Source organism: Panthera onca, chromosome F2 (assembly GCF_046562875.1).
Source record: "Panthera onca isolate mPanOnc1 chromosome F2, mPanOnc1 haplotype 2, whole genome shotgun sequence".
In the NCBI taxonomy this organism is placed as follows: domain Eukaryota; kingdom Metazoa; phylum Chordata; class Mammalia; order Carnivora; family Felidae; genus Panthera; species Panthera onca.
The window spans coordinates 54,630,746-54,649,861 of record NC_138356.1 but is presented as its reverse complement, the minus strand read 5'-3'; the positions used below and the strand labels follow the sequence as shown (position 1 = coordinate 54,649,861).

The following is a 19,116-nucleotide window of genomic DNA, read 5'->3' as shown; positions in this document are numbered from 1 at the left end:
AATCTTCCCTCAATTTCTCTTTTTTTAATGTTTAGTCTATAGTTTGCATTTTTTAAATATAGACAGTCTCCAATTCTTTAAAAAAATGAGGCAAGATGCAATAAGCCAGCAACACATGGAAAACAAACAAACAAAAGCCAAGCCAGAGGAGGGAACCTGTAGAAGATTCTGCCTTCCACGTGTGCTCCTCCACTGGATGTTCCATGAGTATCCAGCACACGTTCCCTCCCGTGTTACTGAGACTCGTCCCACTTCTTCCACACTCTGGAGAGCAAACTGTAAATCTGCAGCCGACACAGTGGCAGGAAGGCCTGCATTCAACAGAGGGACAGCAAATAGCAGGGGTCAAAAATTCACAAACCAATTTCACCCTTAAAATCCATGAAGTGTGTGCTACGTATTGTAAGCCAACTGTCCTCCTCCAATACAGTAAAAATGAAATTTGTGTCTTATTTAGGCCAAGAATTTATGAATCTCTTGGAAGCAAAAATTACATGAGTAACGTACCTCAGATGATAGCTCTGGCTCAAAAACTTTTGTTTTTGATTATTGATTAACTTTATAGAGAACCTGTAAGCTGGGGACATAAAAGAAAAACAAACTTTTGGGAATGTAACCTGGTATATCTGGTGAGGCAATAAAGCAACAGTGAAAATATAATTTGTTGTGGATAATTTAGCTTTATGTCACTAACATAATCTCAAGGATATAAATTATGTAGGGAAATCATATTAGAAAGAAATACACCAAAATTTTTATTATGGCTGCCTAGATTGGCATTGTCCAACCGTTCTGAACTTTTGTCATATACCTTTGAGAATGTGTCCATAAGCTTGAATGTCAAAGCTGCCACTTAGAGGTGGAGACGCGGCTTGAATTCTCTGAATACGAATCTTTGACTCCCCTGGCCAATTATTTCCTCTGTAAACAGACTCATTCTCTGTCTCATTTGTGATTATCTAATTTCCAAAATAAATATTGATAAAATGATTAAACATAACAACAGCTAACATGATTTCTATTTCACCATCGTACAATCCTGTGACATGACATAAATGAGCCTCAGGTATTCAGGATTCCTCAGAACATTAAGGAGAGACACATAAATCAACACAGGCCATACCTACAAAGCTGCAATAATGAGGCCAAAGTCAACTCAGTCATCTGTGCAGCAATCAGCTGGAACCTTAGTAATACCTCATTAATTCAGAGTGTACCCTCCATCACTCAACGAACAAATATTTATTGAACAGGCATCCCATTCAAGGTACAGTGCTAATCACTGTGGGGAGGCAAAGAAACATAAGATGAAGTCTTCGCTATCAAAAAACTGGAAATCTCTTTGGAGAAATAACATATGGGGACTAGAAAACTAACAATATACCAAAGTATATAATCAGCACAGATTCTGATCCAGACTCAAGAAAAACCTGCCTAACGTTGAGTGCCAATCAATTGACAAAAGCGACACATGCTATAAAAATTCATACACAGTGACTGTACTAGTGAAAATGATAACATCCTCCTGCTTCAGATCCCTCACGGTTGTCTGTGAATCTTGTGGAATTTAAAACTTTAAGCCTCACTGCCCACAGAAAAGAGTAAACATAATTGCCAAAAGACATAAGTTCACAGCAGCTTTATTCATAATAGCCCCAAACTGGAAATAAGACAAAAGCCCTTCAACAGGATGGTTAAATTGTGGTATATTCACACCACGGAATACGGTAAAGCAATGACAAAGAATGAACTACAGCTACATGCAACACACAAATCTCATAATATCAAACAGAAGCAGCTAGATGCAAAAGAGCACATACTGGATTATTTATCAGTACAAATAACATTTAACAGATGTGCATATTACTGCGTGTATCTTTCACTGGAATTTTTTAAAAAAGGTCACAAACATATGTCCCATATTCCTTAATTTAACTTTGACTGAATAACAAAAGCTAGAGGATACAATTACCAATTTTAATGAGGAATCTTGAAAAATGGGAGCTGATGTCACTGATTATTTAACAACACAAACCCCTGATACTACATTCTGTTGTGCAGCTAAGAGTAAACGACTGAAACATATTTACAAGACATTTCATCTTGAAGATACTAAGATTACAACATTGCACCAGCATAGGGTAAAGCAACTTTTGTGGAATACTTAAGAGTTTTCCTGTATTTTTAATCACAGAATCAGACTATCATTAAGCAAAACACTCTTTGAGACTTTCACAAAAATATTTAATTACTATTTAACTCCAATCTAGAGCTTATTATACTTGTTTTTGATTCACTGTGGAAAATTATATTAATTCCTTGGATAGTTTTGGAGGACGTTACATTTTAAAATACTTACATTTATAGTATTTAATACTGATCTTACTATAAATAACTCAAGCAGTACAAAAATTATTCAGGTCCTTTTGGAATTCTGGAAAGCTATCTTTTTCCTCCCAGTACCAATTTTGATACAAGCAAAAAGTGGTGTTTCTAACAGAAACAATTTAAGAACATATTGCAGAATTTCAAATTTTCTTTCAATAATCTCTGTTCAAAACTTTTACTGAAAGAGCCCATAGCGTTTCCTTTTAAGTCAACAGAGAAAATTCTAGTTAAATCTGTTTCTTAAGACAGTTTCCCCTTGTTTTTTCCCATAGATATATTTCTTAAAGACTTTAATGCTTAAAGTGAATTTTCATGCTCAAGTCTAACAAGCCTCTAACTCTTCATTTATGCTTAGAATAATTATCTTGTCCTATTAAAAGATATTCCATCTGAATGTCAGCCATTTATAAAAATTTTTAAAAAAGGTTATTAGATCAAAGCTAATTTTCCATAAATTGAAAACAGTAAGTTGCAACATTCTAAGCTTACCTGTGCAAAGCTCACAGCCATCATGGGTATATTATAACTGCAATTATATGAAGTCATGGTGACAGAATATTGGTTGGTAATACTTGATCCATTAATTTTGGTCTGATTCACCTGAAAGTTCTTTAAAAATATCCCTTTATTTGCTAATGCTGGAAGTCTTCTCTTTGGCATTTCTAAAGAACATGGAATAAATGGAAAATAAAATTTCATAGCTTCTGCTGCTAAAAAAGAAAATCATCAAATAATATCCATGTCATGGAATAGGAATAGCTGTTTAGAATCAAATTTTAGAAAGAAGATCTTAAGACAAGTAGTTTTTGGAGCTTGGCAAACTTTTACTTCTAGAATATAAAGTTTTAAAGTCTGTCAACATATGAGCTTTATCAGGTAAAAGAAAATATTTAAAAGCCACCAAACCCTGGGTTTCATGTAGCCTTCTGTGGGCCTGTTAGCTCTGCTCTGTCCTAGGTTCCTGAACGTAGTGCTAAGACGTGCACTGCATGAGGACAGGACTCGGGCTGTCTTGTCCACAGCAATTTCTTTAATAGCTAGTACAGTGCCTGGCACACAGTAGGTACTAAATGCATGCTATCTGTTGAACTACAACATCCATCTGAGCCCAAGTAAGCTGTCTTATATATGTGCTCCACTGATCAGAATGTAAATTCTGGTGAGAGCAGATTCAAAAGAAGTGACTCTAAAGTAGTACATTTAATTTTAACCAGTTGACTCGTGACCTTGCACTTGAAAGTAGTTCCAAAGGAAAGGATTTTAAAATTTCTCTGAAAAATGTGAGTAGTCAGTGTTAAAGGTGACTGTTTAGAATTAGGTTGATTTTTTTAAAGATCACAGTTTAATTTTAATTATTTTATTATCACAGCTCATATGTAGGAGTCTACTGACATGACTATAAAACAATGCTTAGACTACCAGAAATAAATTTTTCATTTATAGTATTATTAATTATCACCATGATGTCCATGAAAATATTCAGTTTAATCCTACCAAACAGATGCCAATGTCAATAGCTGCCTTTTAGGAACACATATCTTTGTGATTAGTTTCTCAAAAATCAAACAAAGCAAAATGAAAATATTTGTCACAGTTTATATATCTATAAACAGAATCCAGGACTAGAAAGACTAATTCTTGCCATAATGACAAAGTTTTCATTAAGGATACATTTATCCTTAGAATAAAAAATAATATTATTTAAATAATATTCAGATAAAAGAATGAGTCAAATATTTAGAGATTAATGTTTCTATGTAAAGAATAATTCCCATGGTAAGATTTTTCTACAAGATAGATTTAGAGGTTTTGAATCGATATGAAATGATACAACATACCATCCCACGCAGACACTGTAGATGTCTGTCCAATGTATACTGTATCTACATAGAAAACCTGTGATTCTGATGCCTTCTGTAAACCAATCCTCTGAAGAGAAAAATTTGTCCCAGTGTATTTGGCTTGTATGAGGTCCAGAAGGTCTATGCAAGTGTAGGTCCAGCTGAAATATGGTTGATTAATGTAAACCAATACACTATAAAAAAGCACTAAATTCTTAAAGAGTAAAAGTGGTTTTTTTCCCACAAGATGACCATTAAACACACTTTATTAGCACAGAGGTGCAGCCATAACAAGAAACAGCAGACAGAAATTTGAACTGGTAGTAATAGACTTAATGTTGTATACTGTAAATATAGGTTTTCTTTTATTTGTAGCCTTGGCAATAGCCACAGGAAGGTGAAATATTCTGTAGTGGTAGGTAAGGAAATTAAGGAGTATGCGCCTTGGTGTAGAGCAAGCATATAAATAAAAACGAGACACAAGAATAAAGTAAACTATTTTAGTAAAAAATGTCAAGGATAGAACAGTAAATTCAGTTCAATACCAAGAAGCAAAACTGGAACTTGTTATTACTCCCAAAAAGAGCTCCCTAGAGTTGCACTGTCTCCTGATACGAGACAAAAGTGGTAAGTGATTTACGTAAAGCACATTACCCCTTAAATGTGTAATTTAGATTCAGATTTTGCACTTGATATTAACTGCATTGGAATTCTATGAGTTATAGTTAAGCAATTCAGCTATGAGCGTTTGCAACAAAGAGAAAAATATTGCCATCAAAATAACTAAACACAATTTAACAATAATCTTTATATCAGCTACTGCTGTAATTATTAACTGACTAGTTTGTTTGAGCACCTACTATTTTAATTTCCTTCATGGTTCCCAAACTCATCATGGGATCCACCTCAGTGCCTCAAAGCTTAGCTTAAGCTAACATATTTTTAGAAAACTGTGTGTGGAACTACAGCAAGATAAAGTGCTCTTTAAATAAATATGAAAAAAAACCACTTAGGGTCTCAGTAGAATTCTACCCTAATTATATAATTCTAAAGTTTAAGAAACTACTACTTAGAAAATTTAGTATACTGAACAGGACCCTTTATCAGACAAAAAGAGACTACAAATGCTATCAAAACTTAAGTGAACAGCACACTGTCTTTGTGGCTACATAACAGTGTTTTATTATTATTATTTCTTTAACATTTATTTATTTTTGAGACAGAGAGACAGAGCATGAGCGGGGGAGGGGCAAAGAGAGAGAAGGACACAGAATCCAAAGTGGGCTCCAGGCTCTGAGCTGACACGGGGCTTGAATTCACAACCTGTGAAATTACCTGAGCAGAAGTCTGACGCTTAACCGACTGAGCCATGCAGGCATCCCTAGATAACAGTGTTTTCTAAAAGAAAATCATATTTCACTTTTCAGATTTTGAAACCCGATTTATAGCTACAAAAATCACTGTTTTGGAAAGGTTATACCATAATTCTTGGGGGGCAATGGCACTTCTAACACTAACATTGTACTAAAAATAATCTAACTCTAACACATCTACTTGATGGTGGCCTGTCTAACCTAAATCAAAGCAAATTTAGAAATACACAATAGGAGGAGGGGAGTTTACTTTGCCTTGACTGGCAATAATTTTACCCAGTGAACCCTATTCCTCTGAAAATCATGACATTCTTGTTTAAAGATATCATAGCATTTAGGGTAAAGGAAGCCCATCAGTCTTATCAAATGTATTTTACAGTAGATAAATTGCAGGTTAAAAGGAAAGACCTATTTAGCAATATGGTGAGTGATGCTTTGACGAATATGAAAGAACCGAGATCCGTAAAATGTTCCAAAATCTCGTCACAGTGAATGAGTCAAATGCATGCAGGTGATGCTCACCAAAACTAAAATTGTCAATCTAATCTGTTCAATTCAGGAATGCAGAGAATGTTTATAGCAAAATGTACCTGGAGAACACGTTTTCAAATAAAAAAGGTGTATATGTGCATGTGTATGTCTTCATTATGACTCTATTGTGTGTGAAATTTGTATGTGTGTTCTATGTGGAAATACAAAAGTGGATTGACACAAATTTCAGAAGATATAATAATAAAAAACAAAACGTAATTATGCAGAACTAACTTGTGCTTGAGGGTGTGGCAATTATAGTCATTAGATAGCTTTCTTAGACATCTACCTTCTTCCCTTATATTTCTCTGCTTGCATTTCTATGTGTCTAACTTTTGGCAAACCAAGCATTAAAAAGTGTCTCTTCTCCATTAATTTTGAAATATTCATTGAGGGGCGCCTGGGTGGCTCAGTCGGTTAAGCGTCCGACTTCGGCTCAGGTCATGATCTCACGGTCTGTGAGTTCGAGCCCCGCGTCAGGCTCTGTGCTGACAGTTCAGAGCCTGGAGCCTGTTTCAGATTCTGTGTCTCCCTCTCTCTCTGCCCCTCCCCTGTTCACTCTCTGTCTCTCTCTGTCTCAAAAATAAATAAACGTTAAAAAAAAAATTAAAAAAAAAAAAGAAATATTTTATTTGCTCTGCTCACACCTAGAAAGCACCTTGTTTTCAGTGATCAAAGCTTAATGACAATATTGTGATAAAGGAGTCTCTTTCTACCTGCCTTCAGTAAGTGGGAACATTATTAGATTTAATAATACATGATTTAAATTATAAGGTTTACCATTGTTTTACCTTTCCAATGGTCATGGGTGATGATAACACTAGACCAATTCTTATTTTCATAATCTATTTATTTTTGCCACAATTATTTCTGTTAGGATGCTAATGTAGAGGGCATGAAAACGGCAGTCAGATCTATGCTGCACAGCATTTGTCAAAAACTAACAAAAAGTGGGGCATCTGGGTGGCTCAGTCAGTTAAACGTCCAAATCTTGATTTTTGGCTCAAGTCATAACCTCATAGTTGTGACATTGAGCCCTGTGTTAGGCTCCATGTTGGGTGTGGAGCCTGCTTAAGACTCTCTCTCTCCCTCTCTTTCTTTGCCCCCCTCCTGCTCGTGTGCGTACATACTCTCTCTCGAAAACAAAACAAAAAAACCCAAACTAACAAAAAGTGGAAAAAAAATTTAAAAAGTTAACAAAGAGTGGGTTTGTTTTATGTTCAGGTTATATACTGTACTATAACTTCCATTTTACATTCACAGAATGTAACTTACTTGTTTCCATTAGTAAAGTTATATGTAAATTGTATATCATTGCTTCTAGTAATCTTGCTTCTGTCTTGGTATTGGAATTTTAGAGCAATATAATTTGCCAGGAATCCTTTGTATGCTAAACATAACTACACAGAAAATTAAAAAAGAAATCAGTAATAATATCTTAGCTTTAAGTTGTTTTATAGCAATTCAAGTTAACTCAACCTAATCCAGTAAATAAATATTGATAATTTTCCATACAAAATATTTCAGAACACAGAGACAGAGATAATTAATTTCAGCCAATTAGGTATAGAAGAATTGTGAAAGATTTTCTAGAAGAGGAAGTGGAGTTGAACGACCTTACAATTAAGGATTAATTCCTGATTGTTTTCTTAGATATGGTTTCCTTAAAAAATGAAAATAATTCACTCCCTTTAGTCATGTAGCAATGTAAAATTTAAATCCAGCTCTAAGTGAACTCTACAGTGGATGTAAAAGCCCAAACACACAAAGAGGAGATAAACACTGAAGTGGATTAATTGGGATGTGAATGCAGCTAAGCATTTAGAGGTAAAGATGCATGTCACTGTAAAATGGTAGTTAAATACCAATCTTAATGGTCTACAACATCTTAAGCATACCGAATATATTTAGAACTTAGAACTTGAGGATGTATATCACAACCTGAGAATTTTAAAACCAGAGAAAGGGTAAACAAGACTATGATTGCCAATCTTAAATACCTATCCTAAAACTCCCATCTCTACTCATGCTTTCCCTTCACTTCTCCTTGACTGGATACCCAAGATCACTCTATGATGGCTATCCATTTTTGTTTCTTCTTAATAAATAAAATACATTGAGGAGATTATACATTTTTAATTGTTTTAATATTTAAATTCATGTGCAAGTAATTTTCTCTGAAATTATAAGATAAAGCAGAATACGTGTGCATGATATTACATATTTTTTTCATTTTTTTTTTTGAAAACCAACAGAAGAGGAAATCACAAGCCCCCAGAATGTGAACCACAGTACCTGTCTAATGTGACATGATTTCACATGACAAGCAGTTTTCCCTGTCTTATATTTCAGGAAATTTTATTATCAAGGTATTTTACAGATTAAATTAGCATATCATTTTGTTGAGTTCACCTGATTATAAGGAAATAATAAAATGTCTCCATATGGTAGTCTGTTTGGTTTAACATCTGTGGAGTCAAAGAGAACAGCTGGGTTTTTCAGGGAATAACGACCACAGTAAGCATCAGTTTCCGCTGTCTTCTGCCCTCTGTTAGTATGTTCCTACAGAAACAGTAATATTTCAAATGAAAACATGACTTATTGTCCTGCTTTATTCCCCCACATCTCCACCCAATTTGTTCAAGTTCCAACTTGGATCCATTGCTTCCCACACCACTTTAACTTGAAATATTCTCTCTCTTCTTTGAAAGTCTAATGCTCTCATCCCGTATCACTCCTTTGGCTCCACAATCATATAATCCCTTGTACCTGTATTTGGCTATTTCCTAAATCTTATATTTCTCCTTATATCATTTTTTTTAACGTTTATTTATTTTTGAGACAGAGAGAGACAGAGCATGAACGGGGGAGGGTCAGAGAGAGGGAGACACAGAATCTGAAACAGGCTCCAGGCTCTGAGCTGTCAGCACAGAGCCTGACGCGGGGCTCGAACTCACGGACCGTGAGATCATGACCTGAGCCGAAGTCGGACGCTTAACCGACTGAGCCACCCAGGCGCCCCTATTTCTCCTTATATCATGAACTCTTAGGGATATTTATTCATTCCTTCCACAAATATTTTTTTATAATTTTTTTAAAGTTAATTTATTTTGAGGGAGACGAAGAGAGAGTGAGGGAGGGAGGTACAGAAAGAAAGGCAGGGACAGAGGATCTGAAGCAGGCTCTGTGCTGACAGCAGAGAGCCCAATGCAGGGCTCACACTCACAAACTCCCAAGATCACGACCTGAGCGGAAGTCAGATGCTCAACCGACTGAGCTACCCAGGCACCCCTCCACAAATATTCATTCAGTGTTCACTATGTGCCAGGTTATTGTTTGTTAATTTGTTTTTTGTTGAATCTTCAAGGTTCAAGTGGTGAAGAACACTATCCCTATATGGGATATTTCCTATCCCATGAAGTTTGGGACAAAGGAACTAAGGATTATAATACTGATGTTGAAGTATTATACATATATAATTATGAGGTTGAAGAGAGGCCTCTAACTCACATATAAAGCATCAAGAAAGATAACTCAGAGGAAGCATTACATGAGTTGTCTTTAGAGATAAACAAGACTCATTTCAAAGGAAAGGTGGACTAAGGAGCTTCAGGGAGAGGGTAAAATAAGTGAAATAAGCAGGGATGTAAGAAGATGGTGCTGGGAAATGCAAATAATCAAAGTAAGATAGAGCAAAGAATGTGTGCCAGGATGATGATGGGAAATGAAGAAAGGAAAGAGCATAGTGTAAATTACTGTGCAATTCCCAAGGCTGCTAGCACTACATTCAGGATAGGAGAACCCAAGTACATGCATGTTTATTAAATTAATTTGAAATGAGAGCCAATTAAATGGAAAGATTTTCCTTGTTTTTTCACTAATAAATCTGCTCATTTAAACAGATTTAAAGCATGTGATTTAAAGCATGTGATAAATATCTTTAAGGATTCATTTTTATTTCTAAGGTATTGATCTGAATCAAATCACTAGCCTATATAGTCCTTATTCTTATGGTATTCATTTGGAAATGGTGAATATCTGGCTTCCTCGGATTTTCAAAATAAGAATTAGGAAGATAAGAGTATTCTGAAATTTTCTTTACTGTACATCAAAGAAAAGTTCTTATACCTCACCAAGAGAGAAATAAGGACAAGTATTTTACTAATTGACCAGAGGGTAATCTCAAAAATCAAGGGAAGCTCTACTACAAATTATATGCTCAGAAGCCAATGAGGAAACAGGATATACTCTGCGTCCAAGTAAACAAGTAAAACACCCTATAGATCTTATATTGTCCATCATCTTTCTTACTTTCCCTTGATCGAGAAAATTCATATGTGGTGAATTTCACAAATGAATCACATTATAATGCAAGGAGATGATAAAGCAGACCTTACCAATAAATGCGTAACAAATTATTTTTGCAATTTGACAATAGGAATTAATGTTAGTCCAAAGAGAATCACAAGATTCCAAGCATTTATACAAATTCTTATTTGGTCAGTTTCACTGTTCATTTACATTCCATACCAGGTTAAAATCAGACTCATAATCTCTAAAGTATTTCACAACAAATCCTTCTTCAAAATTTGCAATTTGCAGTGGACACTTGGCAGTAACCATTTCTTCTACGGCTGCCTGAAACTAAATTAAAAATATGAGCTTTAGTAACTTCTTTTTCATGAAGAGTTAGAGCATTTATACTATTACTACTCATTCCACTAATTAGTTATAATTGAACATTTGCATAATTCCCATACTTCAGCCATCATTATGAGATCATTTCCTAAATAATTTTAAGTTAATATGTAATAATTTTAGTGTCTAGTGACTTTTTCAAGAGTTTTATTTTAGAATCACAATAATTACATCCAATTGGGTAACATTAGCTTACACCGTTGTTATGTAAGGTAGACATACTTGTTTAGTAGTTTTTTTTAAAGAGGGCAATGAGGCAAACCTAAATGAATTAGCACTCAATTAAACAGGTTCCAAGTGAATAGTTTTCCCCATTAGCTCAAAATTAACTGGAAAAAACTATACACTGTATTCTGTTTTTCAAAATATGCAAATACAATATACAAAATATACAATGTATTCTGTTTTTCAAAAGAAGAGATTCAGATACTATAAGACTGTATTGATGGTTATTTTAAAAATAATAAATGATCTTGGATTATACAGGAATTGGTACACATTTATTCACAAGTTTTCCTGTAATTTCCACATCTACTTCTCTTGCAAAGCACAGATATAATTAGCATTTAGAATTAAGGAGATAAAGATGTTAATCATCAAACAAATATTAACCTAAACTCATTGTGTAGATAGTTGTCAAAATTCAATAACTCCCAAGCAAACATTCTTTCTACAAAAACAGCTGCCCCACACAGAGATACAATGGATCCTGTTGGCACAGATCTAAGAACCCCCCCTTTCATCCCCTGTGTCTCTGTGATGTTTCCTCCCTTCTCCACTCTCTATGGGTTGGCTCCGACACATCATGTCAAGTAAAAGAGTATATTACCGCTCCTTAAAGTGTGGGGTTTATTTTGTTTTCTTTTGTTTTACTAGAAAGGTGATATTTAAATAGCTTTCTATTTAATAAATTAGCTAAGAGCATACTTCAGCTTCTGATGACCATGGGGTCAGAGGTTTCGAAGTGATTCCATCCCAGTTTAGTGTGAATGTGTCCAAACTGGGTTTTCCTTTGATTTGTTCTGTAATATCCAGGGTGACATTGTTCCCTTCAATCATTTCATAACCAAGCAGATCAAAGTCTCCTGTGATGAAGTACCAAATAGGATTTGAAGATGTTAATTTAATAAAATACCAATATATCCATGAGTAACAAAATTGGTTTTATTGTATTATCACAAAAAAAGGGGGGATGAATGGGGAAGATGTGGATCCTTGAATTTGAGCTAAAGATTTAGCCGTAGCAGAAACAGCAAAATAGCAGGTAAAGTGCTATTCATTTAAGGTTTGATATCCATGGCTTAAAATAAAGTATTACGGGATAAACAAAAGGAGGTATTGGGACCATGAGGTAAAGATCAACGACCAGTGGGATATTCCAAAACTTCTTTTCGTTTTGTCCCAGTACCATTATCATAGTATAGAGGGCTAGGTTGGGATATTGCTATTTTCTTTAAACATGAATACAGTACAAAACTGAATTCCAGGAAATAGCCCGAGGCCTGGGAGGCCTGTTAATACAATCTCACTTTAAGAGAAATAAGGGCTTGTCCTCAGATTTATCTCTGCTTTGGGAAGATGCTTCACCATTGGAAACCCACTGACCTCTGGTGGGTAGAGTCCTAGAATTTGATTTGGTACTTATGATTTTGGTACTATATTTCTTAAGGCTGCTGAAGCTGTAAAATTTCTCTCTGAACTATAGATGTATTCCTCGGAGAACAAGGATCACCATATCTTCATTTATACAGCATTTTTGACAATCTAAACTTTGGGAAATTTTTAGAATTTCAATTCATGTTAAATGAAATTCTTTGCCCTCCATCCAACAAGCAAATTAAACAATTTTATAAAATGAGAAATAAACAATGAATTGGAACATAATTATTGCCCAAAGAAAAGTAAACACATACATATTCAGGGACCTATTTTTGAACTACATAGCCCAAATACTAAATTTGGTCGTTAAACTTGACTTTAAGACTTGAAAATGCAAAACATTAATAGGAAGTTAATAGCTATTGCTTGAAAAGGACAGAGAGGTAAAAATAATTTTGGTAAATGGTGTCTTAAACACAGGTGAAATGTTTTCTTTCAGTTTTTGTTTTTGTATGTTTTTTTTTTTTTCTCACTGTAGGAATTCTCAGGGATTTTATTATTCTAATGAGACCTGTCAATCTTCAAGGATAAGCTGGGTTATGCAGTTTCCCATGTGGATTTGACCACAGAATCCTTTCATCAGGCAAGATCTGGTTAGACTAGTGTCTCCTAAGACATGCTAACTACTTAAAGCTCATTTCCAGAATTCATATCTTTGCTTATTTTTTCTAAATATGAAGTAGCCTATTATACAGATAGTGCATTTATGGTATATATAGTGTTTCTCATGCATTGAAGCTGTACATTCCTTGAAATAGGACTAAAATTTTAATTACAATAGAAAAAAAAATTGACCATTTATTTTCTATTTCTCCTAAAAGTGATCAAGGCTATGAATCCACTTCTTTCTCTGCCATTTTATGGAATTTTTACTTTTTTTTTACTTTTTTTAATTTTTTATTATATGAAATTTATTGTCAAATTAGTCTCCATACAACACCCAGTACTCATCCCAAAAGATGCCCTCTTCAATGCCCATCACCTACCCTCCTCTCCCTCCCACCCCCCATCAACCCTCAGTTTGTTCTCAGTTTTTAAGAGTCTCTTATGCTTTGATTCTGTCTCCCAATCTAACCTCTTTTTTTTCTTTTTTTTCCTTCCCCTCCCCCATGGGTTTCTGTTAAGTTTCTCAGGATCCACATAAGAGTAAAAACATATGGTATTTGTCTTTCTCTGTATGGCTTATTTCACTTAGCATAACACTCTCCAGTTCCATCCACGTTGCTACAAAGGGCCATATTTCATTCTTTCTCATTGCCACGTAGTATGGAGTTTTTAATTTTTTCAGTGGAGCTTTAGAGAATATAAATTTGTTTCTTAGAGAAAAATTTACAGAAGTACAAAATGAGATACATGCTTACCTCTAGTTGATATAAACGTTACCATGTAAACATAGCTTTGGGAGTTTTGTGTTCTTATTACTTGAACTGTATCTGGTTTTATAGACCAGAGGTCATTTAAAGCTGATTGCAGTATGAAGTCAGAAGCATCACCAGGTACCAAGACTTGGATGAATTAAAAAAAAAATAAAAATAAAAAGGCAAATGATTAGGGGCCTTAATTTAAAAAAAAAAAAAGAAAAGAGTTGCAATCTTTCTGCACTAACCACAGCCAGCACTGATGTCTTATATTTGAATTTTTAAAGCACCCGTAGTCTGTATCATATATTATCATTTAATAAAATTGTGTTTTGAAAGTAATTTGAGTTCAATAATAGTGACTACTTCATTGGATTGTAATTTCCTAAAGATCAGGATCGTATTTTATTGTTTTAATATTCCCATGGTAATAAGCATTGTTATTACCATTGTTATTATTGTTATATAAGCTATTTGGAAAACAGTAATCACCCATTAATATTTACTTATTAAAACAATTAACAGAAATAGAAAACTTATATTTTCAGGTTTATTATAAAATATAGAGACTCAATGTTTTTGTTAACAGATAAATTAGTATCTCATAGCTTTTTTTTGAGAAATTGGAATATTTACTTCTCTGTAATGATGAATTTAATTCTTATTATCTTAACTTATCCCTGTGAGTCACAGATACATAAAATCCTTCTATGCACTTAGATATACATTTATTGTGATCATTACAAAAGAAAATGATAGTATATACCAGGAAGTTGTTTTTACTGATACCATTTTTTATCCCAGTCCAAAGGTTTTTCTTCATAATACATTTTTAGCTTCTTTGTCTAGCACACTATTAAAACAATATTTTCCAGAAAGAACTAGACTAGACTAAATTTTTATAATTTCATCTCTAAATGAAGAGACATGAAATCTCCTTTATTATTTGCAACTTACCAGTTCTTTCCATGTTATAGATTAATCTATAATGGTAGTGGGAACATGAATTAGCTTCCACACATGGGCTGGTTACTGTTATCTTTTGAACTTCACTCCTTGCAGTAGTTCTTTCCCAGTTTTCCAATGTTATAACCTATTTCCCAGTTAAAGAAAAAACCTTCACTGTATAGAAAAGCACATTTAAAAAGCATGATAGTCAATTATTCAATGCTTCTTTATTGCTCTATTTTACTGCAAATGATAAAATATTTTAAAGTTTCAGTCTTATCAAATAACAGCCTCTTTCATTTATAATACAGATACTTCTAACCACAAGTCAATAATTTTCCATGACTGCTTTCCCCTCAAGTAGTATCTTCCACAGTAAATTTAATAACTGAATAGAGCTATCTTGGAACGTTAACTTTCTACAAAGCAGATCTATCTTCACAGCAAACCTGTATTTCCTGGACAATTGTCGACTGGGATCTGATAACTTGTTCTTCATTTACTGCATCTTCTGTTTGTTGCTCAGTATAGACATTTCTATACTGGTACAAGCCAACATCAACAAAGGCACTCAGTCTATACTCCTGCAGCAAGATTTCAATGTAGTACCTGAAAAATATGAAATTTTTTCCAATGAATAAAATTTCAACACTATATAAAATACCTGCCTATTAAATGATTTATGTTGTAGTATCCCTGATTTTAAATATTAAACTTTCATGGCAGTTTTTTAAAATAAAATGAATTATGTAGGGTATCTGCACTAGAGATACAGAGTTGTCCCCATTCGTGACTAATTCATTCAGTTTTGTCAATAAATATTTATTGAAAAAAGATACATTCCCCTATCCTATCCTCAAGGAGCTTAAAACAAAATTACATTGTAGATTATAATGCAAACTCCCTGGCATAAAACACAGAAGGCATACAGAGTTTAAATACTCTAATGTGTATAAGAAAATAACAGGCAAACTTAGACATATCATGTTTTGTATCTGAGTGGTTAAATGTTGTCAGGGATGGAAGTTCCTTTCTAGTTCCTTGAATAATGACTCCAGTTATAACTGGGGAAATAAAACACTGCTTCAGGAAACTATTACTGATTAGATTGATCATGGCCTCTCCAACAAGCTGGATCATCTAATTGCATGTCCAGGATAAGGCATTTGCTGACTGGCTGTTACAGGTGAGTGAAAAGCTACTGGTTACCTACTTAAATCTCAATCAATGTCACCATTGCTCCCATCTTTGGAGAGGCCAGCTGGGAGTTCCTCTAAATTGCCTCACATCGTTTAACAGATACCCTTTTGTATATGAAGAATAAATATTCACAATTCATGAAAGACTGAATGAGGGACATTTATCACCTCTCATCTTTCTAGGATGATGAGGCTCTGGGTCATCCTCCTCATAGAACTGATACAGGAGGATTCCATCAGGCTCTTGGCTGCTCTGAGAATCTGTTTGCCAGCTCTACCAAATGAATGTGGGCAATACTAAGAAGTAGGGCTCAGGGGCGCCTGGGTGGCTCAGTCGGTTGAGCGTCTGACTTCGGCTCAGGTCACGATCTCGCGGTCTGTGAGTTCGAGCCCCGCGTCGGGCTCTGGGCTGATGGCGCAGAGCCTGGAGCCTGCTTCCGATTCTGTGTCTCCCTCCCTCTCTGACCCTCCCCCGTTCATGCTCTGTCTCTCTCTGTCTCAAAAATAAAATAAAAATTAAAAAAAAAAAAATTAAAAAAAAAAAAAGAAGTAGGGCTCAGAGAAGAACCATTAAATTCTGTACCCTGTTAGCAGCTTAAAAATATTAATTAGGCACTTTCTATGTATCACACACTAAACTGAGCACTTTATAGACATCATATTTAATCTTCACAAAATCCTGTAAAAAATATAATTCTCTTTGTTCATATGAATAACAGAAACTAAGAGAGTTTTAAAGATTAAAGGATTATTAAAAATTAGTAACTGATTCAAAGTAGAACAGGGTAATGAAAAAGAAATTCACTTAGAGATGGGGCTATATTATCTGAGTAGGATGAATTTGGCAAATGAGCAGCTACCTTTGGAAAGGTCTAGGGACCACTGTGCAATAAGCCCAGTACAGTGGCCTCAGTTTCAAAATTCACAGCCATCATTATAAGTATCAGTGTGTAAATTCCAAGCTGCCTTGCAGAAAGCAGACAGCAGATGTATTAGGGCTCACTTTCATGTAAGCTCTACGCTCCTGCCAAGCAGGTAAACTAAATGCATTTTCCACGGCCAAGGCAAAGCCTGAAAGTGTATTAACACTTAATAGCAGTAGGGATTAATTAGGTGTTCCGTTTACCCTGAATTGGCCCACTGATCCTGGTTAAAAAAGCAAGTGTTTAAGTACATAAAGAAGTGATAGTAGAAGGAGGAGGATAGAAAGAATGGAACACTTTCCCCGTGTCATTATTACTAAGATTTCAGTGAGAACACTGAGCGTAATTGCTTTCAGGTACCTTTAATCCCAACCCTCTCTGTCTAGTTCCAACAGATCTTCATGGTGCTGTCAATATCTGGAAAGATGGTGTGATAGAATGAAGGGGGAAAAAAACAACAATATCCTTCCATCTAGAAGTGAAGTCTATTTCTTCACCCCCCTTGAATCTAGATTTGGCCATTTGCTTTGGCCAACAGGATATTAGCAAAAGTGACACAAGCAGAGTCTTTAAAAAGATTATGTACAGTAGGAATTTCTTTCTTCACTGCTGGAAACCCATTCACAAATTTGACAAGCCTGGGGTAGCTCTTGGGAGGCGAGAGACCATGTGGAGTGGGACATCCCAAATATCTAAGTTCCAGCCATGCCAACTGAGGCTCCTGATATATAAGTGAGGCCATCCTAGGCCATCCATCACCAACTAGAGTAGACAGAACCAAAAGAACTGCCTGGCCAATCACAAAATTGAGTTGCTTAAGTTACAAAATTTGGGGGGGCGGGGTGGTATCTTATGCAGCAAAACCTAACACATACAAATGATAAATGGAAGATGATATCACAGAGTCTTTAGATCTCCGTGTAACTTAGCTACTTTGAATTTATCATGTCTTTTACCTCTTGATTTCCAGGAATCCTGTATGCCTTTTTGAATGGTATCTCATATTTGAATGAAACTCTCATTTTCTCCCTGGACTTGACCTTTCAGCACTAAGTGATATACTCCTTAAGGGTAGGGATTAGATTTGAATATTTTTGTATTAAATTTCCTGGCCCAATATCTAAATCAGTGAATATTAAATATATGTTAGCTGTGTTAATAATTCATGTGGTTTTATGTTTCTTCTCTAGAAATATTCAAGAGCTCAGCTTAGATGGCTGAATTGACTGAAAGGTCCTAGTAAGAAACTAAGAACAGGATCAAGTAAATTTCACAAAATTATAATTTCTGCAACAGAAATATTTAGATTTCAAATTTCCCTGGTTAAATGAATGTCAATATTCTTGGAACTACAGAAGCAATTTTTAATAAAATTATAGAGAATGACCAATTATAAATTAAGCCAATGAAATAACATCATTTCTACCAATAAAACAAATTGACAATGTTTTTAGATATAAACTTACAGTTTTTAAATACCACATAACAGTTTAATGAAAATTTAAAAAACCTAACTCTTTTCCTTTCTGAAGATGAATGTCATCTGAACTTTGTGTTGGACTGGAAAAATAATTGTTGGCATTGGAAGAATGATACGCAATCTTCACCTTATCCCAGAGAGAGAGAGAGAGAGAGAGAGAGAGAGAGAGGAGAACTTATTAATAAACTTTTCAGCATTTGTTTATCATTTATTATTTCTGTCAGTCCTAGAACTTTCATGAACAGAAAATGTGAAACTACATATTTTTCTTCTAAGATCTGTTATCCATGGTGAAATCCAGTGTTTAAAAATTATCAAAGTTCACTTCATACTTTCCACCCTTACCTAACATCAGAACCACTATACCATAAATACACACAAACCACAGCTTTTCCACAATTAGTACTGCGATGGAAAATAGAAAGATATATACCAGGAGGAAGGTTGATATTGTTAAATAAAACATCCTCTTGCTCTGTGGAGAAGTTTTAGGGGTTTAATCTACAAGAGATCACCAAAAGTAGGTCTGAAAGATGCCAAGGTCACTAAATGGGTCTGCATGCCAGATTGAGAAAATTCTGGGCTTCCCATCAGGAAAGATTATACTATCTTTGGAGGAAACGTGCTGAAAAGCTATGGTAAAATTAGAAGTCATATATTACAGGCAACAATTTAAATTTGTTCCTCCAGGTTGGGGGGCAATCTTGCCATGTACATG

The 19,116-nt window shown here is 34.8% G+C and overlaps 1 protein-coding gene across 4 annotated transcripts in view; it reads right to left on the bottom strand.

The window, feature by feature from the left end:
• PKHD1L1 (PKHD1 like 1) overlaps positions 1-19,116 on the bottom strand; it is a 159,335-nt gene that overhangs the window by 107,471 nt on the left and 32,748 nt on the right. For all 4 annotated transcript variants that reach the window (XM_078441749.2, XM_078441751.2, XM_078441750.2 and 1 more), the window contains exons 14-25: positions 18,434-18,525; positions 15,246-15,405; positions 14,806-14,941; positions 13,852-13,995; positions 11,759-11,916; positions 10,664-10,777; positions 8,546-8,695; positions 7,409-7,533; positions 4,227-4,390; positions 2,878-3,050; positions 812-959; positions 157-311 (exon numbers count right to left, since the gene is read on the bottom strand). In XM_078441749.2, the coding sequence (XP_078297875.2) occupies positions 157-311; positions 812-959; positions 2,878-3,050; positions 4,227-4,390; positions 7,409-7,533; positions 8,546-8,695; positions 10,664-10,777; positions 11,759-11,916; positions 13,852-13,995; positions 14,806-14,941; positions 15,246-15,405; positions 18,434-18,525 (1,719 nt within the window). The remainder of the gene's footprint in view (positions 1-156; positions 312-811; positions 960-2,877; positions 3,051-4,226; positions 4,391-7,408; positions 7,534-8,545; positions 8,696-10,663; positions 10,778-11,758; positions 11,917-13,851; positions 13,996-14,805; positions 14,942-15,245; positions 15,406-18,433; positions 18,526-19,116) is intronic.